This window comes from Pteronotus mesoamericanus, unplaced genomic scaffold, assembly GCF_021234165.1.
Source record: "Pteronotus mesoamericanus isolate MK-2021 breed Mesoamerican mustached bat unplaced genomic scaffold, CSHL_Meso_final contig_164, whole genome shotgun sequence".
NCBI lineage: Eukaryota > Metazoa > Chordata > Mammalia > Chiroptera > Mormoopidae > Pteronotus > Pteronotus mesoamericanus.
Genome location: NW_026555065.1, coordinates 30,164,950 through 30,187,023, shown reverse-complemented (window position 1 = coordinate 30,187,023; position 22,074 = coordinate 30,164,950). Strand labels below are relative to the sequence as shown.

General features: G+C 45.7%; 1 protein-coding gene across 1 annotated transcript in view; it reads right to left on the bottom strand.

Annotated features, from left to right (window-relative positions):
* RYR3 (ryanodine receptor 3) overlaps window positions 1-22,074 on the bottom strand; it is a 509,318-nt gene that overhangs the window by 78,621 nt on the left and 408,623 nt on the right. The window contains 13 exon segments of the mRNA XM_054565625.1: window positions 1,210-1,291; window positions 2,713-2,951; window positions 4,804-4,864; window positions 5,277-5,326; window positions 8,780-8,901; window positions 9,826-9,893; window positions 10,504-10,623; window positions 13,447-13,566; window positions 13,682-13,757; window positions 14,908-14,970; window positions 15,160-15,306; window positions 16,271-16,360; window positions 20,202-20,280. Of these exon segments, the coding sequence (XP_054421600.1) occupies window positions 1,210-1,291; window positions 2,713-2,951; window positions 4,804-4,864; window positions 5,277-5,326; window positions 8,780-8,901; window positions 9,826-9,893; window positions 10,504-10,623; window positions 13,447-13,566; window positions 13,682-13,757; window positions 14,908-14,970; window positions 15,160-15,306; window positions 16,271-16,360; window positions 20,202-20,280 (1,317 nt within the window).

Below are 22,074 nucleotides of genomic sequence, written 5' to 3'. Positions count from 1 at the left end.
AAACCAAAAAATGTTAAATTAATTCTTTTGTTGATTTGGTATAAAATATGGTTAAAACTTTTATTTGCCCAGTTCCTAATCCTAAATGACAAAAGTATCCATATTTTAAGCAAAAAAATAAGGAAAGCTGTGTAACTATAAGAAATGAAAGTCATAGTCAAAAGAGTCATTAGTTTCTTAAACTCTAGAAGCTATTTGGATGCTGTGATGATGAAGATACAGACATTTCTTCAGTATTTTTTTGCTAGTACATGATTTCAAGTCATTAGTTCTTTAGTTCTTCAAGGAACCACAGCCTTTTTTTTTTCTTTTTCGAGAAATTGCAATTAGAATTTATCTAAGTTTTGAGGTGAAGCCAGGATTTATAATTGGTCTGTTTGATAAAGGCATTGTAAACTGAAGAGAAGCACGGGGCACAGCTCCCAAGAAATGTTTAGATTAAGTAATTTTAAGCACAGATAGAATTCCTTCCCATTTCCTCATTTGAAAGGTCGGGGCGGAGGGAGGGGGGAGAGAAAAAAAGTCTCCAAGGATAAGACTAAGTCTCGAGTTTGGCTAACACTGTTTATCCTGCTGATCGTCCCCCTGTATTTAAACAGAACAATACAACACTGGCATCTGATGGTGAAAAGCGAGGGGTCACAAAAGGCCTCCGTGGCTCCAGGCAGATTAGAGAGCAAAGCTGAAAACCAGCATCTCTGAAAAACAACTTGTTCAGATTCAGGATTATTGAATAGCATTTCTGCTACCCAAGTGTGGCCTTGTTAAAACTATAGCTAATCTGACAGCTGGGAATGGTCAAGGTCCAGGACTGCATCACATGGTCACATGGAAATTCATTAAACACTAAAGCAACTGCTTCATATTCTTTGAGCTTCTCAGCAAGCTTTTAACCCCAGGAACTCTGGAAGTTGTTGGGAAGCTGTGATTATGAAGAAATGGGCATTTCTGTGACATTTTTTGGTCACTAGCACAAGATTTCTTAGCTTGGCTACACTGCTCCTCCAGCCACATACATTCACCAGCAATCTCTACAAAAGTCATAAATCTTAATGGTATCATTATACTTCTTATATTGCCACAAACATTTCATAACCTAGGCTCAATATCACCATCTCATCTCAGTGAGCATTTTGAGTTTGCTGGACTGAAAAGACGCTAACATTTCCTTAAGCCTGAATGTGTTAGCCTCTTCTGTTCACTAATTACCTTTCAACATAGATGTTCCTTCCCGTCCCAAGGGAATAGAGGCTGCACAGTATGTGGTAGCATGAAATCTGCACGTCACCCACTGAAAAGAACAAACGAGAACGGTCATTACTGTGCATCAATCACAGCTCGCCACCTCCTGCACATGGAAGGGGTCTGCCCACAGAAAAAAGGTGTTGACACCACCGAGAGCCAGAGAGCTTTCGCTCCTTCTCCTCCCTTCCCCCTGCAAAGTAGCTGCCCCCTTTCTACTTGGATGGTAGTTACTGAACTGGGGGAAAAAACTCTGATAGGAAACCACCCTCCACTGAGCCTCCCCAGTTACTCTGTGGGGTTTATGATGGGGATCACAGGAATCATTTGACCAATGGGTTCTTCCAGATGAGACTTTTTTTTTCCCCGTAAGAAGGAGGCATTTTAGTCAAATATTATCCAGAGAAACATCTGCTTGCTTCAAAAAGAATGCGAGAAATCTGAAGTTTGAATGAGCCTTTTGTTCATTTCCTAGGAAGATATGTACAATGTCCCTGCCTCTTCAGAGATAGAGCAAATAGAGCAAAATTCCTCATGTCCCCCTTCCCCAAGTTCTCTGAGGGAACTTTTTCAAGTCAGATCATGATTTTGCCACATGTCCTTAAAAAAAAAAAAAAAAAAAAAAAAAAAAAAGGGCATGTTCCACTTAGGAACTCACGAAGTTTATATGCAGGCTACACGCCCTTGTTAATGTCTGGAACTCATTACAAGGCTTGGACTAATTTACCACAATGAGAACTAATTTAATTTTTTTATTTTTTAACAAAGAGGTGTTAAAATTTTCATGTGTGTTATTTCCATGACACAAAATAATGAGTTTAGATGTTCCCCTACCACTCCCCCAAACCCCAGGGAAATAACTGATTTTTAGTTGTTGAGGGATATGGAAGACACAGCCTTAGCTACTGACAACTGGTTAAATTAAATTATATCATGTGCCAACATTTAAAGTGTGAAACTGAAGCCTGGTAGCAGAATATTTGCACGAGGGGTCTGTAAATGGTACTATGTGGGGACTAAAATAAAACCAACTGGCTGTGCTCTTCCAAAGGCTCGGAGAAGGGACTCCTAGCAGCTTTCCTTTGCTCCTCATAGTTAGTGAATAAATTAGGGCTTCTTAACAGGAAAACTGGTGTCTGAAAAACCCTGGGAGCAAACCTGTATCTCCTGCTGGGTTACTCACATAACTTGTTCAAATTAAGTAGCAACACAAAGGCTGGGAGCTAAATCAGTGAGTGAAAAATTCTAGTTCTGAATAATAGTGGGAAAAGATGAATAGTATATACTCAAATTTAGGGATTTCTTCCCATGAAAGAGTCTACTACTTGATTTTTAAACCTAAGAAGAAAAAAGGCGTGGAATGAGTCTCTCTTTACTCGTCCCTCAAGGTCAGCCTCAGCGACTGAGCCGCACACTTCCTGTCTGTGGCCACATGCATATGAATCCATGCCACACAGCAGCCTGACTCACAGAGTAAATCCACCCCAAACTGATGCTGAGCGACGTGCTCAAAGATGGACGTCAGGATGGGGAGCAGTGCCACTGTGGTATAGTTAATATTCTGAGAGACGCCTTTAATCTGCGTTCTGGAATGGGTAAACTTCCCGAGCTTCAGGTTTTCTGAAGTCTTCTCCAAGTCTTCCGCAGCATTTTCAAAGAAGGCTCGTAAGCCGGCCTTCACCAGCTCCGAGCCTGACTTCATGACGGTCCTGTAAGCAAACAGGGTTCAAAACCAGAAGCATAGTCTGAGCATTTGGCCAGCTCCCTTCCTGAAACTGGTGACTCGCAGCGTGAGCTGGGCACACATTTGACGCTCCAGTCTCCCGACGACATGGGTCAGGAGAAATGGAGCGGGTAGTTGGCGTCCAGGAGAAACCTGGACCACACATTCCCAAAGGGGGTTAGCAACAGGGCGGTGTGCTCAGTTTGTGGGAATTTGTGTTCAACTCTTCAGGAAACACAGAAGATGGTTTAGATTAGAATGAAAATGATATTGGTCACCTGCTGTACATATCATGTCACAGCTGGCTACATCCTCAAACACCTAATTAAAAGGAGGGTGAGGGGAATTTTTCTTGCAGCTCACCATGAGATAAGCAACTTTTATAAGGCTTAGTGAGAAATATTAGCTCTCCAATGATGCAGCACCACTTTAGAGAGAGAGAGAACAAAGGAGTAAGTCAACTGGAGCTTAGATTTCTATCAGCTTGCTGCGCTGTCCTCGCTTGGAGAAAGGGAAGCGAGGGGGACGGCCAGCCCCTTGTAAAACAGACAACTTAGTCAGTTCACTGACAAAACCATACAGGCATGAAGATTAGCTATGGGTATCTGAGGTTTTCCCACAAAAATAATTTTATAAAACTTAGAACTGGAACAAAGCCTATAAGTTGTCTATTATTTTCTGTATTTCTACATCTTATTCATAAGATTATGAAAGGCTTGCCAAGGACAGTTGCTTTGCATCTACAGCATTTTCACGATCATTCAACCAACCAGAAAAATAAAAACAAGGAAATAAAGTCAGTGAGGTTTGTTCTTATCTTGCAAGTATTCATGAGCTACTTACCACCTTCCTTTCTTTTTGCAGGTTTTCTCAGGTTTGATGCTTACACTGCCCTACATTTTTTAAATAAGTAGACTTTCTCTCAAGGTGTTCCACATGTTTCTAGGGGAAAAGTTCCCTTGCCCCAGGTGCAAGGGATTTCAGTGCCTGGGAGGCTTTGGTGTGACCTGCAAACTTTGTGCTGTCCTAGTATCTCCACAAGGTTTTCTTCCGTGGAAAACCTAAAAATCCCAACTACCCTAACTCTGTGTGTGTGTGTGTGTGTGTGTGTGTGTGTGTGTGAGAGAGAGAGAGAGACCATTCTTTGTTTGTAGTAGATTTTCATCTTCTGGTTGCTCTTTCAGGTTGCTGCATTTCTTCTGCATTTGGGATAGGTATCGCCCTCTCAACTTTGACCTGAGTGTGCTAAAGAAAGCTCCCTGTCAGTCAACTGTTTTCACTGCTTGTCTCTTTTTTGTCTCATTACATATAAAATATTTATATTATCAGTGTATCTATGTGTGTGTATATGTACACACACACACACACACACACACAGACTTCCTTCCTATTCAGCCATCTTTCCTACCAGACCCTTGGGTCGTGGGCTCACACTCTGTCTCTGACCCTTTGGTAACCGCATCTCCCTGCAGGTCCTTCCTGAGTCACTTCAGAGGGCTATGGTTCCCCTCTCCCAGGAGGCTTAGACCTCGTCACCCATCAGGCAGCTCTTGCTTTATTCGTCGAGAATGAGGCACAAAGTGGCGCTTTGCCATATTATATATTTTATCTTCTGAAGGTAAACTTCTCAGTCAGAGACAATAAGAATGATCAAATGCTCAGTTTTTAGTATTCATCCTATGTCCTAGCAGTGGCCCTCTGTCACGTAAACTGGGAAGCAGAGAAGTGCTAACGTCAGGGTAAGATTCATCTTTTCCCCATCTCTCTTTCTCTTCAGTACAATCACAAGTGGGAAAGCGAGTCTTGAGGAACTATGGGAAAAAATCGGGCAGACTTACCTCGTATCAAGTGTCTGAGCTAAGATGTGAAGACAGCTCACCATTGTAGTAGAATCGCTCCCTAGAATCAAAAGTATCACCCGTGACTCCCCGAACCATTCAGCCATTCAAACACAATCTTATCAATACTCATGAACACAGCCCAGCATAATTAACCACCGATACACAGATACACAGCATGCCAGGTCTGTGTTCAGGGACAATGCGTTTATCTCTGGCCTGACACATCCGCTTTATGATGGATGCTGGAGGCAGAGCTTAACACATTCACTGGTGTGGAAAATCAGAGCTGTTAAATGGATAGAGAGGTCATTTATCATACTTCAGACCAATTTTCTATGGCAAATTTAGGTGACACCTTAGTCCTCAGGCTCAGGTGTTCTGTGGGAGACACACACAGAAAAAGGCAAAATGCGAGTTCAGGATAATTACAGGAAGAAGGGCAGCCATTAGAAATACCTCTTTTCACTCACCGAAGAGGGAAATCCTGTGTCGAACAAGAGCAGCAAGTTTGCAGAACAGGCTGAAGCAAGAAAGAGCGTGAGTCGGAGGGGCGCACAGATTCAAGGATTGATTTGTACCTCCCCCAGCCCCCACGCTGTAAAACAGAGAGCACTAAATGGCACTCTGGGAAGATGCACTGTGTTCTTCTCAAACAAGCCTCTGGGCTACATCAGGAAAACATATGGCTCTCGTAGTCTTGCAGGAGAATGAGGAAAAGTGCCACACAGGCCGCTCCAACCTTACAGAAAACAATCCTTCTGGAACAGTGACAGTATTTTGCAGGGAGCCGGTTGTTGTAAACCATCTCTAACTAGTGAGTACCATGTACTGAAATGTTCATTCATACGGCATTCAGGAGTAAACGAGGATTCTCGGAGGAAGCCTAACTTTCCCATTGTTGCAGTGGATGGCAAACTGTTTTGCAGCCTTCGATAGGGTGTGAGGGCTTTGGTGGGAGATGGGCAAGAAGGTGAAGCTGGGAGAAGTTTAATGGTTCAGGTATGGGCAATACCGTGTTGAGCCAAAAATGTAAGAAATTGCTTTGCATTGTCATTTCCCATTCATCGATGGCCCTGACCCGCTTGCTGTCTAGCTGTGCCCTTGGCGGTGAGGGAAGCCCATATGCTATGCTTCTGTGCTTTCTGCCCCTACACTATCCTTTCTGCCCTGGAATCCCTTGGAGGTCCAGCTGTGTCGTACTGTTTCACTTTCCACAGTGCCTAACAGACGGCCTTGTGTAGTTAGAAGAGAGCCCACAAATGTGTCTGAACATGTTACTGAGGGACCCTGTCCAGGGGTACCTGGCCGTCATTTCCCCTGTGTTGCCCACATTCTTGGGAGGAGGCTCCCCAGAACTCTGACATTACTCGACACTAGCACAGCTACACAAGAACCTGGCAACCCTTTCAGAAAGCACCTTCCTGGTGGAACAGAAAGAGGGCAGGTTGACTAAAGACACGTGTTACAGGTCGTCGGACTCCAACGTCAGGCTGAGCTGACTTCCCTCCCAATCCCTCCTTCATAGCTTGTCATGGGCTTCACGCCCCACCCAGGGCAGAAGTCTTTCAGAGGACAGCTCGAATGGAGGAGAAATACAACCCGAGTATTGGCAGGGATGAGGACTTGCTCACCTTTCAAGGGTTTTCAGTGAATACCGTGGGCCATTCTGGGCTCTCTCCTAGAAGTCATGACCGAAGTCCCTCCCGGTTAGTCATTTGTTTTTTTTGCAGTGGAAATAAGTTGGAACCCCTGGCTTGGAGCTTAAGAGAACTCAGAGTAATAGAAATTTGGCAGCCAACTAGTGTGAAATTAAATATGGATTGCTTCTTTTTTCCTCTTCCCATGGTGGTTGGTTTTTTCCGAGTTACGTATCTGATAACTCATGGAGTTGGGGGAGGGGACAGCCTGGAGGAATGTGAATTCTGTGCCTCTGTCCTGACTACCTGAGCTGTCTGTCTGTGAAGCCACTTATGGCTCAGTGAGTTCGTTAGTTTTCTCATCTGTAAGTAGAGAGTATGCACACTACCCTTAGTTTTTAGAATTGGGGCTGATAAACTCACTCATTTCTGGTGAAATAAACATATGCTCTGTATAAATACAAAAGAACACTTTCCTAGCTAAAGCAGATGGTTTAGTTGTTTGATCCTCATGCTAACACGGTTCCCCCTGCTGTCAGATGTGCTTTATCAGGCATGCCAAGGCCAGGGAAATTTCCACAGGCTCCTTCTTGTCCCCTAGGGTGCTCACGACATAAGTAGAAGCATTGTCCTTAGAGTCCCCTCAGATTTCAAAGGTGATAAATTAAAGGGATCCCAGGAGAGGAAGTCGGGAAAGCACTGGTGAGTAGCATCTTATGTGGAAGAGGTGGGGCGAGGGCAAAGGCTGCACACCAGCGGGGTCTGGAAATGTGAACACGTTCAGTGCAGACACCACAGCCTCCGTGGAGGGCAGCCAGCCACTGCTGGATCTGAGAGCTATTTGCAAGGCTGGTCAGCTGCAGGTTGTATTTCAGCCGTGACAAATGGCGCCTGGCTGAACAAATGTTACATTTCCATGAATTAATAATCTAAAAAAAAAAAATAGATGAAGAAAACAGACACACCTGCCCTCTGTTGGATTATCTGAATATCTCACGTTGTCCCTCAATTCCCTTTTTATAAAACACACTGGTGCATCCTGAAAATATTTAGAAAATTGTTAGCTAATAACTGATTCCATGTGAATCTCATTTTGACAGCATGGGCTTCTCCTTTCTTAACAAATGAGGTTAAATAATGACTGTGCAGGGAAAATGGCACTCGGCCTGGAGAGACAGGACTGGGCTTTCACTTTTGCCCTAATTTACTCCCTGGGGTGCTTAGGCTCTGCTGTTCCCCTGACCAAACCCCAGTTTCCTTGTCTGCGAAGTGGAGATCATCACACAGTTGTCTTAGAATTTAGGGCATCGTGGTGATGCTGCACAAGTGGGCCACAACTCTTACAAATGAAAAGTTAAGCTCACTGTGGAGCCATGTTGTGATTTATAACTGCTGGCTAAGTCCTAATACCAAATATCGTATTTTGCCATGTATAATGTCCACATTGTAGATGGGATTATTATAGCCATGTATAATGCGCACCCTTATTTTTCCCTCAAAAATTTGGGCAAAAAGTGCACAGTATACACAGCAAAATACAGTATCTTTCCAAAGAAAGTGACACCTTATAACTGGGCCCTTATTAAGTATTATGTACACTGTTCACCATCAGTGGGTGCTAGGGAACAATTTGATAACCTGCTTTCATTACAGTCCTGAACTCTTTGCCCTTTAGAAGTTGAACCCCTTCCTTGTCATTCATAAATCAAATACAGAGAAACCCTGAGGCGTGGTGGAATCCATCTCAGCCTGCTCATGAAGCATCCCTTTTCTTCTTATCTCTGCTGAAGAATCCACCTGTTCTGCCCAGTGAAATGTAAAGGGGGTTGGTGCTTTTGATGAAAAATCTTTTCCTATTAAGAATTTAACTTGAATTATGCTGCTCTAGATTTCAAATCTCAGATTATCCACACCAGAACTTGTAAGATCTGAGTCCATTTTTAAATTTTAACCTTAGAAAGCCTGAGAAGAATGAGATTGAAAATACTGTTCATCTGTTTCTTTTCAGTGTTGTGTGTTTGCTTTTCCAAAGCTTCAGAATTACCTTTGCTTTTTTCTAAATGTTATTTCAGCACAGAAGTTGACCTGATACATAAACTTCCCCCCAGCCCTACTGAAACCCCGAGCAGTGCACTCTTCTTGGTTGCCAGGATGATAACACACAGATAAGTATGAATAAATTTACTTTCAAAACCAAGGTGATAACCAAAACCTCTAAGCTACTGATCATGAGGACACAGCTCGTTTCTCCAAAGGACTCACTTAGTCCCCAGGAATCTAGAGTTTTATATAATTCACATCAGCACCGTGACCTCCTCTTTCCTTCGCAGACTCACCTGGCCACCATCTCCTTCTCCTTATGGGAAGCATACCCGCCACTGCTGAGGGGCTTCAGAGGGGACGACAGGAAGTAGAGGCAATGGTTGGTGAAGTACTGGTCGACCAGTGGGAGGAGAACCTGGAAAATTCACCAGAAACTAACTTTCAGGGAGGCAGCCAAAGCCCTTCCTGTGATTCCTTTGAAAAAGTACATTCTCAGTGAGCAAAATGCCCCTGAACACTGGTCCTGACGTGTCCAGGAGACCCTACCCAGTGACTCTAGGTTCCAAACACACTTTCCTCTTTTATGCCTGAAACCAGAAGTCATGGGGATGTGGGAAAGGATAGGGCCACCAACCAGGGGCCCAAAGAAATAGAAGTACAGATCTGTGTCATCACTCTTGGCGGGGGCCCTGCGGGACAGACCCCTGCACTGCAACACGGCTTGTCGGGCAGGACATCACACAGGCACAGCCGAGCCTGGGCACGTCCTGTCACTGCGTCTCAGAGCATGGCTACCCCAGGGCCACCCGTGCCACCAGTCCTTTGAGTGGAGCTGTATGGCAGACACTGCTCACTGGCACCCAGATTCATTCTCCTCTTCTTTCTCTTAGCAATAGGAACCCCTGTGTTTTAGCTGGGCACAAACTGGAGAACACAATAACCATTCTCCCTTGTAGCTAATATGACTATGTTCTAGCCACTGGGATAGAACTTTAAAGAAGTAGCAGCTTGCCCTCCCCTCTCCTCCCCCCCTTTCCCACAGATGCGGTACAGGTGAGCCTATCTGGACCACATGGACGGACACAGGCCACACCTTAGGAGATGGTGGAGCCTCAGAGAAGAACCTGGAACCCTGGGTGATGGTGTGGAGCAGAGCAGGCTGCCTGCCTCCTCGGACCGGCCCCCTGCCCTGCGAATGTTCCACAGAGGGGAAATATGTGTCTGTCTCACTGAAGCCACTGGAGTTTTGCATATCTTTGTTGGGTCAGCTTAACTTGTACCCTAAACTGTACAGATTCCAAGAAGAAAGTAATTTGGTGGAGGACAGAAAGTCACTTACTTTGGCAAAGAATTTGATCTCCTGGTCATGAGGAGACCTTTCTGTTTTCCCACTGCTGACGAGGGCTTCTACAAGGACACAAGCAACACACAGTTGGCCAGCTGGTCAGAGTTAAACAACAAACACCAAACAGTCACAGCATTTTTAGAAACAGAGCAGCTCTTCTAAAGGCCAGGAAAAGGCTATTTGATTTTATAAAGTATCTTGTACTTTATGCAGTGCTTTACAATTGTGCTGGTTACTTATTTTTGTGTTAATTCTCTAAGCTGTTTCACTATACTTTTCTCCATTTTTTAATTTAAAAAACTGATTTCTTTCCTCTACCTAATGGATAGGAAAGCAGCTTCAGAGAAGGTAAATCATATGCCCTTGGTCTCCAAGGAAAACAAAGGGAAAGTTAAAATAGGATGAGTTATATGAAAAGTGACAAATGGTTCAATCAAACCCAGTAGGGAAGCCAACAATGAAACTGATTTTTTTATTGTGTGTGTGGGAGTGGGGGTGGGGGTGGGGGTGGAATCCCCGGGGGGTTTCCTCCCCAGAACCATGTGCATAAATGAATCATGAACAGCTACAGTATGAAGGCCTCATTCCTTGATAAAGAAATATAAAATTCTTTGATATTATGAGGTATTATGAGAACAATATGCACTTGTGACATTGTGCAATGATACTTACCCAAGTGGGCAATAAACTCTTGAGCAGAATCAACATATTTCAGGATCTTCTTCAAAAATTTATAGGCAAACCTCTTTTCCATGGAGGAGGCATCCAGCTCCATATCCGTCACACCTCTAGGTTGGAAACGGGTAAACCCCAGGAAGCAACAGAGATGACTGTGTGACTTTGGTGTGTCAACAGTCCTATCTGCAATGACTTCATTTTCCAAATGTGAATCATCATTCTGGCTCAGTGACCTAGCTCCTTTGACTGATTTCCCTTTGCTCATGGAACCCACCTCACTGAGCATGCACCTATACTACAATAATTCTGGAAAGATTTTTCAGAAAGATCTTCATCATTTATTTAGCGAATATTGAGCTAGGGATAAATCAGAGAAGTCAGCAAGAATCCCTGCCCTCATGGAACTTACATGCTAGCTATAGATAGACACAAACAACATTTAAAACAAGATATAAATGATATGCAATGAAAACCATTAATAAGTTTTGTGGAAAAAAGGAAAACTAAAGCAGGATGAGGGGACCCAAGTGTGTCTGAGGGCGGGGAGAGTAGACTGTAGTTAAACAGGATAGTCAGTGCCGCTCTCATTGGAAGATATTGCAGTAAAGGCTGGAGGGAGGGGAGAGAATGAGCTACGGACACCTGGGGAAAAGGCTTTCCAGGCACAGGGAGTGGAGACACAAGGGTCCTGAGGTGGGAGTGTGCATGCTGAGCTGAAGGACCACGGCAGAGGCCAGCGCTGACAGCATGGAAGTGAGCAGGCAGCCGGGAGGGTAGCGGGGAGGGTGGCGGAGTAAATCATGAAGGCCCTGGGCGATATCCTTCAAATTTTGCTTTTGTTTTGAGATGGGAAGCTACTGAAAGTTCTGCATAGAGGAATGGCATGATATGACTTCCACTGTAACAGAATTACTCTAGTTATTAGGTTTGGAGTTGACTGTGGGGACAAGGGTTGAAACCGGGGCCCAGGTAGGAGGCTCTGTCAGCACTCTCGGTGACAGCATGGAGGTGGTGAGAAGTGGTCAGATTCTACATATCTTAACAGTAGAACCATGAGAATTTCCTGAAGGACTACATGTGGGTTGAGAGAAAAAGAAGAGCCGCGGTTTTGGCTTGAGCACCAGGAAGAATGGGCTGCCACTGAGCAGTGGGGAAGCTGCGGATGGAGCAGGTCACAGGTGTGGGGGGAGGAACTGGGAGTTCTCTTTGGCGACAGGGATCTCGCTTCCTCCTCTGCACATCTGAGTGCCAGCTCAGGCTCTGGCAGGTGGTAAATGGCCTCTTGGACACGATTGCTAAATCCAGTTATCTTTCTCCTTTTTCCTTTTTAGTTATAGTAAGGAGGAGCTTTTCATTTCCGTGAACTAGTTATTTATCAGCAAATCACAGCATGCATTCATTGTGGTGCTAAGAACAGGGTTTAAATGATGATGGGAGTCCTTCTCAAATGCTTCCCCGGAGGCAGTCTCCCACTGTCTGACCTTTCTGACTCGACAATATGGCAAATAAGTTGTTATTTTTTCGTATGATATACAATAGAAATATCTGTGTAAATTTTTATTTGGGTTTCTGCTCTTCAGTGGCAAAAATTCTATAGGAAACTGAAAGAAATAGCAGCTGGCTCAGCCAACATTTCTTTTAGGAGGAACGGCTCTATCAGAATAAAAACGCTAGCTTGTTTTTCTTTCCACAAAGGACTCAGCACGCAGGGCCCTACACAGCACAGCCCACCCCCGGCATTTGACCAGCGAGAAGACAGGTTCTGCTTTTAAGACTCAAGCAGACAAGACCACTCTCATGTAACACATTCACCTAGATAATCCTGACACACATACGTTTGAGATAAAATGTCTTAGGAAATCATGATTCATTCAGTCCCCAGTGCAACTGCACCTCCATAAGAATCAGTTTCTTTGTTCAGAGACTGTTTATGTCAGGCAGGCTTACTACTGTGATCGCGCAACTAAATGAGATATCGTCTAAAACAACAAAATTAAGGTATCAAGAGAATTGTTAAGTTCATGAGAACTGGGTTGTGTATTTTGCAAAGACCTGCAATAGCAAATTTCCACACACATAGTTTTTGAAGTAGGTATAGGTGAGAAAACTGTAAAAGATAAGGAAGGAAATTGAAAAAAAACCAACTAGAAAAATTCTGCACTTAGATGGTTTTGTACGCGCCTCAGTTCTCACTGCTCTTTATAAAGCCACGGTTACAAAGCTCTGAGGATGTATTATGGATGTGGTTTGTAACTCCAATAGACAGGACACCATACAAAGCAAGGCCTTGGCCCACAGCGCAAGATTTGTGAATAAACGCAGGTTTACGTTTTAAGTTAAAGTTCAATGTTTAAGGTATGTGTGTATAATTTCTCATAACTCTTTGCTGTTATGGATTTTTCTTTATTAATTTTTTTCAATAATAGTTTACATTCAGTTTTATTTTGTATTGGTTCCAGGCGCACAGCATAGTGGTTAGACAATCACATCCTCTACAAAGTGCTCCCCTGATATTCCCAGTACCCACCCGGCACCAAGCGGAGTTATTGCAATGTTATTGACTGGATTCCCTACGCTGCACTTTACACCCCCCTGACTGTTTTGTAACTGCCAATCTGTACTTCTCAATCCCTTCACCTTTTTCTCCCAGTCCCCCAACCTTCCTCCCTTCTGACCCCTTTATCTGTTCTCTGTAGGTGTGAGCCTGTTGTCTGTTTTGTTTGTTGATTTATATTGTGCTTTAAATGATTTTAAAAATTGATATTGTCAGAAAAGAGAACTTCATCCTGCAAAATAAAGCTTATCTTATTTTCAAAGACTCACCTGCTATTCTTGTTCTGATCCATTTTGTAAGCAGGTGATTAAGCCCCTGGAGGGGGAGAGATCGCACCTATAAGCCCGCCCAGGCACACGTCGCAGGGAAGAAGGCTTACCTAGAAACCACGATGCCATTCACTTGGAGGAATTTAAATAGGTCCTGTGCCTTCTCTCGGTCCCTAAACTTTTCCTTGGCGGTCAAGGTGTCATAAGGTACCAAAAGAGGGTGACTGCCACCACCTGGAGTCAGTAAAGTGAGAATTGACAAGATATTTGGCTCTTCCTTGGCAGTTCTGGGGAACACGCACCTGCTCCCCAGCTCGGCTTCCAGGGGAATGTTGTGAACCAGGCTTACCTTTGCTCTCCAGCTCGAGCTTCTTCTTCTTGGCCCAGATGTTGTGATAGTTCTCAGCTATGACCTCCACCATTCCCTGCGGCCCCCAGGGAGAGGACCGTCAGAGAAAGCAAGAACAAGGGGCTCGTGTCTACCAGGCCATTTCAGGCAGCCTGGGGGACAAAGCTCCACCAAATGTTAACCGCAAGGCATGTGGCTGAGTGTCTCCCATCGTTATGAATGAGTCTGTGCTTATACACCTCATTAGTTTTATATCTTCCTGTACACACAGAAAACAAGTTTGGATTCTGCCCTTCCCTCGTAATTTATGAGCCTGGTAGTTTGATGCATTTATGAGAAGCACACATTTCCATGTGGAAGTGCATTCTGGCAGCTCTCCATTTATCACGGGAGCTCAGTATCTTACTCCTGACCTGAGATTGGGGAGCTGGAAGTGGGGGTGAAGGAAAAGTCTAGAATCCCTGAAAGCCTTTAGCTTAGCAAGCTAAAAATAGTCATGTCTTGGGGAAAATGACTGCAAATAAGATATCCCAGGTAGAATTTATCTTTGTAAGATTCATAGAACAGTGACCTGGAATGGTGTACTTTGGAAGGAAACTTTTTCTAAAGTCAAAAGGGCTGGTCTGAATGACTCTGCAAGAAGTGACGGGCCCTGGCTGGGGCCTCCCATGACCACCAGCGCAGGCCAGAGCAGAGAAAGGGGAGGCAGCTGAAGGCTCTTAATTTCATCTTCTTGGTTGTATGTCGCTAAATCCTACAACGACTGCTTGTTTGCACCATCAGGGAACTTGAGTGAATCCACTGCAGGATATGCAAGTGTCCTTACGTCTGGGGGAACCTGCGGGAGCAGCAAAGCACCCCTGACCCAGACACATTTTCACAGATTTTCTCCTAGCTGTTATTAGTTCTGTTTCGGGTTTTGACACCGTAATTTGCTTGTTCTTCCTGTTATTGAGTGATTACCTGTTACGGTGCCCCAGGTAGAAGTACAAAACCTCACTTTCTCAGATGACTGGTTAATTCTGCTGAGACCCTTCCTGTGGCCTCTGCCCACTGGGGCCCTTTTCAATTTTTATATTTTAGTGGTGATATTCTAGGCATTCTTTCTCTTCTCCGTGATCTCTCTTTTTTTCTTTTTTCAAAAAACCTCTTTGGAGGGCAATATATTCCACACTCGAGGGGGCTGAGAGAGCAAGCTGCCCTGCCCCGGCGCGGCCCGCACTGACCTGGAGCTCTCTGGAGAGCACCACGTTGGAGAGGTCCAGAGGAGCGGGGCTGTAGCTGTTGCCCTAGGAAAGCAAAGGCAGAATCTTCTGTTACTTTCCTTACTCTCACCAGCACCCCGACATCAGCTGCCAAAGATGTATCCCAAGAAGTCCCCGGGTTCGCGGTTGGTGGTCCCGGCCTCTGAAACCTCGGGGAGAGCTTTCCCGGACTCTCCATGGCTTAGACTGACCCAGGGTTGGCCTCTGTCATACCTGGCTGGCCTGGGACATGCTTCGAAGCTTCTCATTTTCCCGCTGTTGAACGAGGGCTTCTCCTTCTTTGGCCCTCTCCACAGTCCAGCCCACAGCCAGCATGGTTTTCAGGGACTCTCTGGCTGGCCAGCGATAAATTTCCTTCTCCTGGAAGAAAAGTCAAGCAGAAGAGCTTGGCGGAGCATGCCTCAGCACTCTGACTGGCCTGTCTCCCTGTGGAAGTTGGATCCCACGCTGGATCGGGTGCTAATTGGTTCCGGATTCCTCTCACTATGTCCGAATGTCCTCTGCAGCACCCCGCCCGAAGCATGCAGTCAGACTTTCTGATGTTTTTAAGGGTAAGACCCCACAGTCTCCTGGCTCCAGAGGGAATGAGCCAGACATTACCCACAGTTTGTGGATAAAGAGGAGTGAGAATAGAGAGTGACTTCTCTTGTCCTAGTAGCTGTTCAAGAGGGGATTCGCCAAAAGGCTTCCACAAAAAACCCTCCTCTGAGCTGAGGAAACAGAATTTCTTAGATTTAGAATTCTCTTTAGAGCCAGCCACAATTTTATCGATGGTCAACATGCACACAAAAACACACGTGCCCCCTTGTATGTGTAGCACTAAACCTGAAGCTTACAAATAATTGCAAGATAGCAATTCAGAGTAGGGTTGAACTGTATTTCTTAACTGAAAAAAACCCAAGGGACCTGCCCATAATTCCTTGGGGACTCTCCTCTCTACTTCCTTTATCTTCCATGATCAGCACTTATTTCTCTTTGGATTTTCTCCAGCAATTTGCCTTTCTCCCCACCTCAACAAGCTAACAAAAGCCCTTCTTATTTCAGTTGCAAGTGGAGTACACATGCATTTTGGCCCAGCCTCTAAGGGCTGACCTGTGCGCCTTTCTTCAAAGGGCTCCCAGTCTCGGAAGAGACCGTGAGGCGGGGCTCTTGGAAGCCTCCGGGGGCTGGTGCCGCTGCTGCGCTCCCGAGGAGTTTATGGAGTCCTTGAAAGTCTCTAAGGAACTGGAGGATGCCTGTGCCCTGGACTCTGACAATCTGATACAGTTCCCAAAGCAGGACAACCAGCACGGCCACTCAGTGTTACCGGAGGCCCATTCCTTACCTTCTCTGTTAATGTCTTGAAAGGCCTTATCAATGGATGGGTCTTCACATTTTCATCCAGGGAAATTCCATATTTCCATCCATTCTGACTCTGTAGAAATGTTCTCTGTTCAAATATCCTTGGCACCCAAAGGGCCCCGTTATGTGACCCAAATCCCAGCTTCTATTTTCACTGAACAAGTGGGATAATGGAATGTGACAGAGCTTGGAAATGACCCATCCCCCGCAATGTCTAACTGATCCATTAAGGCTGTCAGGCTTCCTGCCCCTGGATTTTGAACTCTGCTCCTTTCTTTCTCCTTGTTTTAGTTGCTGCCCCTTCCACTTACTCGCTTGTGTTTCAGGCTCACTACAGACAGAAGGATGTTTCAAAATACCGAGAACAATGCTTTTCAGGTCAGTGTGTCACGTTCACAGGCAAAGACAGAAGTCAAGGCTGAAGGCACGCGAGGACAGGACCCACTGGCCACTGCTCTCCTTGCCTGCCTGCCCCACAGCAGAACTGTGGCAATGCGTGTTCCCCGGAGCCACAGCAGTTTAAGAATTTCAAGAGTCATTCACCAAACACTGAATGTCTACTAGTGTAGGTGCCCGCCTCTTTCCACATTTTGGATACAGAGATAAATAAAGAGTCCCTGATTTCCATACATAGCTTCAGAACTTAAAGACTCCTGGCTGCTTTTGCTCAGTCTCTGCCTCTGCCCATTTGTTAACGTGTTTCTTTCTTAAATTTCTGTCCCTTCTTACGGGGCACACTCTCCCTGGGGTATCTAATTGAAGCCCACAGTCCGTAAGAGGACTAATCTCAAGTCAGTATGGCCAGCCCAGACCTCCCTCCTAATTTCCAAACCTCTTTAAGCTCTGCTTGGATTTTTTCCACAGGTACCTGTGGCATGTCTGACCCAGAATGTGCATTTTACTTCTCTAAGTGGCCTCCCTATTGGGTTCCCTGTACTTTAGTGAATGGTACCAGCTCACACTCACTTTCTGAGCCAGAAATGTGGGACTCTCCCTTGATAACCCTTCTCTACACCTTCTCACATGGGTTCAACTCCCCATTTCCCTGCCAGTGTTTTAGTTCAGCCACACCGGCTCTCACCTGGATACTACAGGAACTTCCTACTCAGTCTCCTTGCCTCCAGTCCTCGACACCTCTCTCTGACTCCACTCTCTCCGCCACTGCCAGATGATATTTAGAAAAACCACCCCGATTAGGGCACTCTACTGCTTTAAAAGTGTCTGATTCCCAGTTGCCATCATGGTAAGATGCAAACTCTCCCTGGACTCTAGAGCTACAGTGAAGGCCTTGCTGCTCTGTCTGCACGCATCTCACCGTGCTCCCTGGCTGCGCCCCTCCCTCCGTGGCTGCCGTAGTGCTCTGAGCTCTCCCGAGCCACCACACGCTCCCTTGCGTCCCTGGATCTGCACCTGCCGGCCCCAGCCCTGATCATGAACGGCAGATGTCGCCAGCTCGAGGGAGCGGCCCTGGACCCCACTGTTGGACTAGGGACTGCTCCTAGGCACTCTAACCCCATGCTCATGCCCATCGCAGCAATGAGCGGCCTGTGCCGCCGCAGTGGCTTCCTCTGTTTCTCCCGCAGGACTGTGGGGTTCTTCTATTTTTAATTGATTTATTAAAAAATTTTTCAATTACAGTTTACTTTCAGCGTTACTGCATATTGGTTTCAGGTGTACAATACAGTGATTAGACAATCAAAGACTTCAGTGTTTCCTCGGATATTTCCAGTACTCACCTGGCACCATACATAGTATTACAGTATTACTGACTCTATTCCTATGCTGTACTTTACATCCCTATGACTATTCGGTAACTATCAACCTGTGCTTCTCAATCCCTTCATCCCTTTCACCCAGTCCCCCACTCTTGCTCCCCTCTGGCAACCGCCAGTCTGGTCTCGGTAAGGTTGCAGGGCTCTTGAAGACACGGAAAATAGCCTTTTTCTTGTTAGATAATTGATGCCCACCTGGCAATGGTGAGCAAACATGTTTCCTTGACAACATGAAGTGCACAGTTCAGTGAACGAGGGAGAGTAGTCAAATACCACGCCAGTAAGTGTGCGCTTGATAATTCGTACAAATGTGTAACTGTTGTAAATATTACTATGTAGGCTGCTATAAAAATATTATGATGGAAAAGAGCAAGGTGTTAAGAGGGCCTATAGCTGAGAGGTCTGGAAAAGAGGCATCCGAGGAAATCACGTGTGGATGGATATTTGAAGGATGAGTTGATGAATGGTGTGTGACGTGTCTGAGTGCAGATGGGCACCTGGCTCAGACAGAGGAGGGTCTCAGGTACATATAGTGTGTGTGGGGGGTGGGTGGGGGGAAGAAGGGGATGCGGCTGGAGGCCAGAGGGTGCAGGGAGAGATGAGGCCAAAGATGGGAGCAGAGACTACCAAACCATACTAAAGATTTCGACCTTTGTATTACAAAGCTGTTAAGGAATTTTAATGAGGAGAAGAGGCTGTAATGGAGAACAGTGGCAGGCTATGGGACCGAGTCTGAATGCCGGAACTATCCCTTGCTTGCAGTGTGAAGAACAGACTGGAGAAAATGTTCCTGGGCAGACTGCTTAGGAGATTACACGATCCTCCGGGCCAAAGAGGCTGGTAGCCTGAGCTAAACCATGGGGTGGGGATAGAGGGAGCTATTCGATTCAAGAGAGACGAAGGGAGGTAAATCCACATAGCTCAGTGATGGACTGGCCATTGCTAGGAGAACCGCCACCAGCTAAAACAGGACGGGGTGCTGTTTTTCCCTGTTTCACAGGCTGGCCACATAGCATATGTAAAGAGTGTTGAGAAAACACAGACGCTCTTGAGCAAGGTTCAGCCGACTGCAGTCCCTGGGCCAAATCTGGCCGGCCGTCTGTTTTATACACAGTTTTACAGGAACGCAGGCGTGCACCCTTCTTTCTGCATTGTCTGTGGCTGCTTTTGTGCTATAATGGCAGAGAGGAGTAGCTGCGATGGGGAATGTCTGGCCACAAAGCCTAAGATGTCCACTCTCTGGTCCTTTACCAGAGAGTTTCACCAAGTCCTGCTCTTGAATTGTGAGGTATTAGTTCACTCGACAGTTAGAATGACTGTTGTGATCGTCGGCTCCCAACAGTGACTGTGGAAGAAGAGCCGAGCCCAGACCAATGTGGATGCTCAGCCAGTGGCATATGGGGTCCCCTCTCCGGGAAGCACTGCGCACAGGTGGTCCCTGTGGCCTTGCGGGGGACTTGGTCCACGGGTCCATGCTGAAGCTACAGCTGGGCTCTGGCCCCACCCTTTAACTGGCTGCCCCCAGGAATCCCAGACGTCTTTGGCACATTCCTTCCACTCTGCATGCCAGCATTAAAGGGCTGACAGAGCAGTTAAACTTATTAAGCAGCCTGACCTCATGTGCTGAGGAATTCTCAACACCAGATGGACAGGCTTATTAATAGGGAGTGTCTGGGACTCCTACTGCTGCCTGCCATAGGACGGCGCATGCCCTCCTTCCCTAGAATAAAATCTAGTTTCCTGGCAAAAAGCAAGGTTAAGGCTTTAAATTTCATTTTTCCTTCTCCAGAAAGAAAAAAATTTTAAAGGGAAAATGTTATAAAAGCCTCCCACCCTACATTAAGCATTCACATCAGACACACGCAAACACATGCTTGGGTACAAACTCCAGGAAATGCAACATTGAGAAAGAAGTGAACACTAACAGAATCGATCATTTTCTGGAGAAATACAACAAGCAGCACCTCCAACTGCTGCCGATTATTTCTCCAACCTCCACTGACCCGGCTCAGAAATAATGAATGCTCTTGGATGGGGAGTCTGTCACTTAGACAAATCAAGAAGATTTCCAGGATTGGGCCCTTTAATGTTCTTGGGTTAGTTTTTCCCCCTGACAATCGTCGGTTAGAGGATAAACCCTACCTTTTCACAGGCCCATTTATCATGTGAGTGCTCAGCATACTTGGTGACGATGTATTCTAATTTTTCAGGCAAGGAGAAACTGAAACGAGAAGGAAAAAACAAATTACAACACCTCCAAGCAGCTCTGCCAGATATGCTGAAAAGATGTCCAGAGCCAACAATCTGCCATCGTTTTGGCTGGCGGTGGAAATACTCACAGCTGGGGCAGATCCACCGCTAGCCAAACTTGAGAAGTTAGATGTGATCAATCGGCTAACCTGAAGCTGAAGCTGGACACCAGACACAGGGAACCTCCTGAGTATAAGGTGTGGCATATCCACTTTGTCACAGACCCACCCCGGTCTAATCAGAGGACCTCTCCACAGGAGGCTCTGCTGTACAGGTGGCCTCCCTCCAGCTGTTCTGGGCTCTCTTGGCCCCTGAAGAACCACTTTGGCCCCTGAATCAAACCTGTTTAGGTTACACAGTGGGAATCCCTTCATTCAAAGACACTGGCCTGTTATCTCGTGCCTGCACCCTGGGAATGGCAGGAATGGGAAGCTAGAGGGCCAAATGTTACAAAAATAGTGGTTGTCTACTCTTTTTGGGTTCAGTGACTCACACTTAAATACTAGAATTTTGGAAATATAGTAGTCTAACAGCTTTTGTCCCTCCTGTTGGTTATAGTACCTCCCTCTTCCTTAAAGGAACAAATCTTGCAGTTCACACAGTCGTAGGTGAAGTGTCTGAGAATGGGCATCTGTCTGGGCCACTCGGGCTCACTGTCTGGGGAATTTGAATCTTGAGTGAGGCGAGAACAGGGCAGCAAACTCTTCAAGGGGATTCATCCAATGGGGACACCTGAAGATTGTCCATTTGGCTACTTTGTCTTGGCTTCTGTGCTGAGGCCGGGTTAGTCAGCCTTCCACTAGGTTTTGGTAATGACCCCTTATCCTTGCAATATGGTCCTTTTCTGCTCAAGTTAGCCGGAGTTAGCCTCTATTACCCACATTACTTGAAGAGCCATAATGATGTCAAGGTAGATGTAAAGAAATGAGAACTCTCAAATTAACATGGAACTGCTCATTAGCACACAATTACTAGAGTACAATGTTGTCTCATAATGTTTGTAAAAGCATACGCATTATGCTGCCATTTGTCATCCTTCAGTGCACTTATACTTTCATAGAGTGAAGGTGTCTGAAGTAAACACCTGCCTTCCTTTGGCCCCTTACCTCTTTCTTATAGCAGGTACAATTCTGTTTACCCCCACCCACTCAGCTCAAGGCTCTGTCTGACGGACTGTGTATTTAACTTCCCCAAAGATGAATTTTATGTCATCAAAGCTGAGAGCCACAGGAAAGGGCTCAGGCCATGGCTCTCATTTGAGAACTATTGCCACAAAACACAAGTCCAAGGGGCTCGTAGAGGATTTCTTACTTTCCCTCCTCGCGTTAAAGAAGTCTTGGAGCTCTTCTTTTAACATGCACCTGGAGATGAGGACCATACACCCCACGACACATAATCATAGCTTGGGCAGAACTGCCACCAGCTAAAATCGAGTCTATGTCTTGTCCATGGCCTAACCATCTCCAGTGAGAGGTACTGGAGAATCAGAGGGAGAAATTAAAGGTGCTGTTGCAGGGTTATTCCAAAGTTTCCGAACCACTTGGCATGGCAGAGAGAGGGGCCAGTCTCTCAGGTAAGGACCCCATGCTGTTCTGCCATTGCACATGCCTGAGGCCTTGTTGGGGCTCCGCTGAGTGTTATTTATGGAGTCGTTTTGATGTACGATGCTACTGGAACTGTACAGGCCTAATTCCCAAAGAGTGAAGATTTTGTCAAAAAACTCATTAATAAATTAATTGCCTCATTTGTCAGGGTGGTTCTTGCA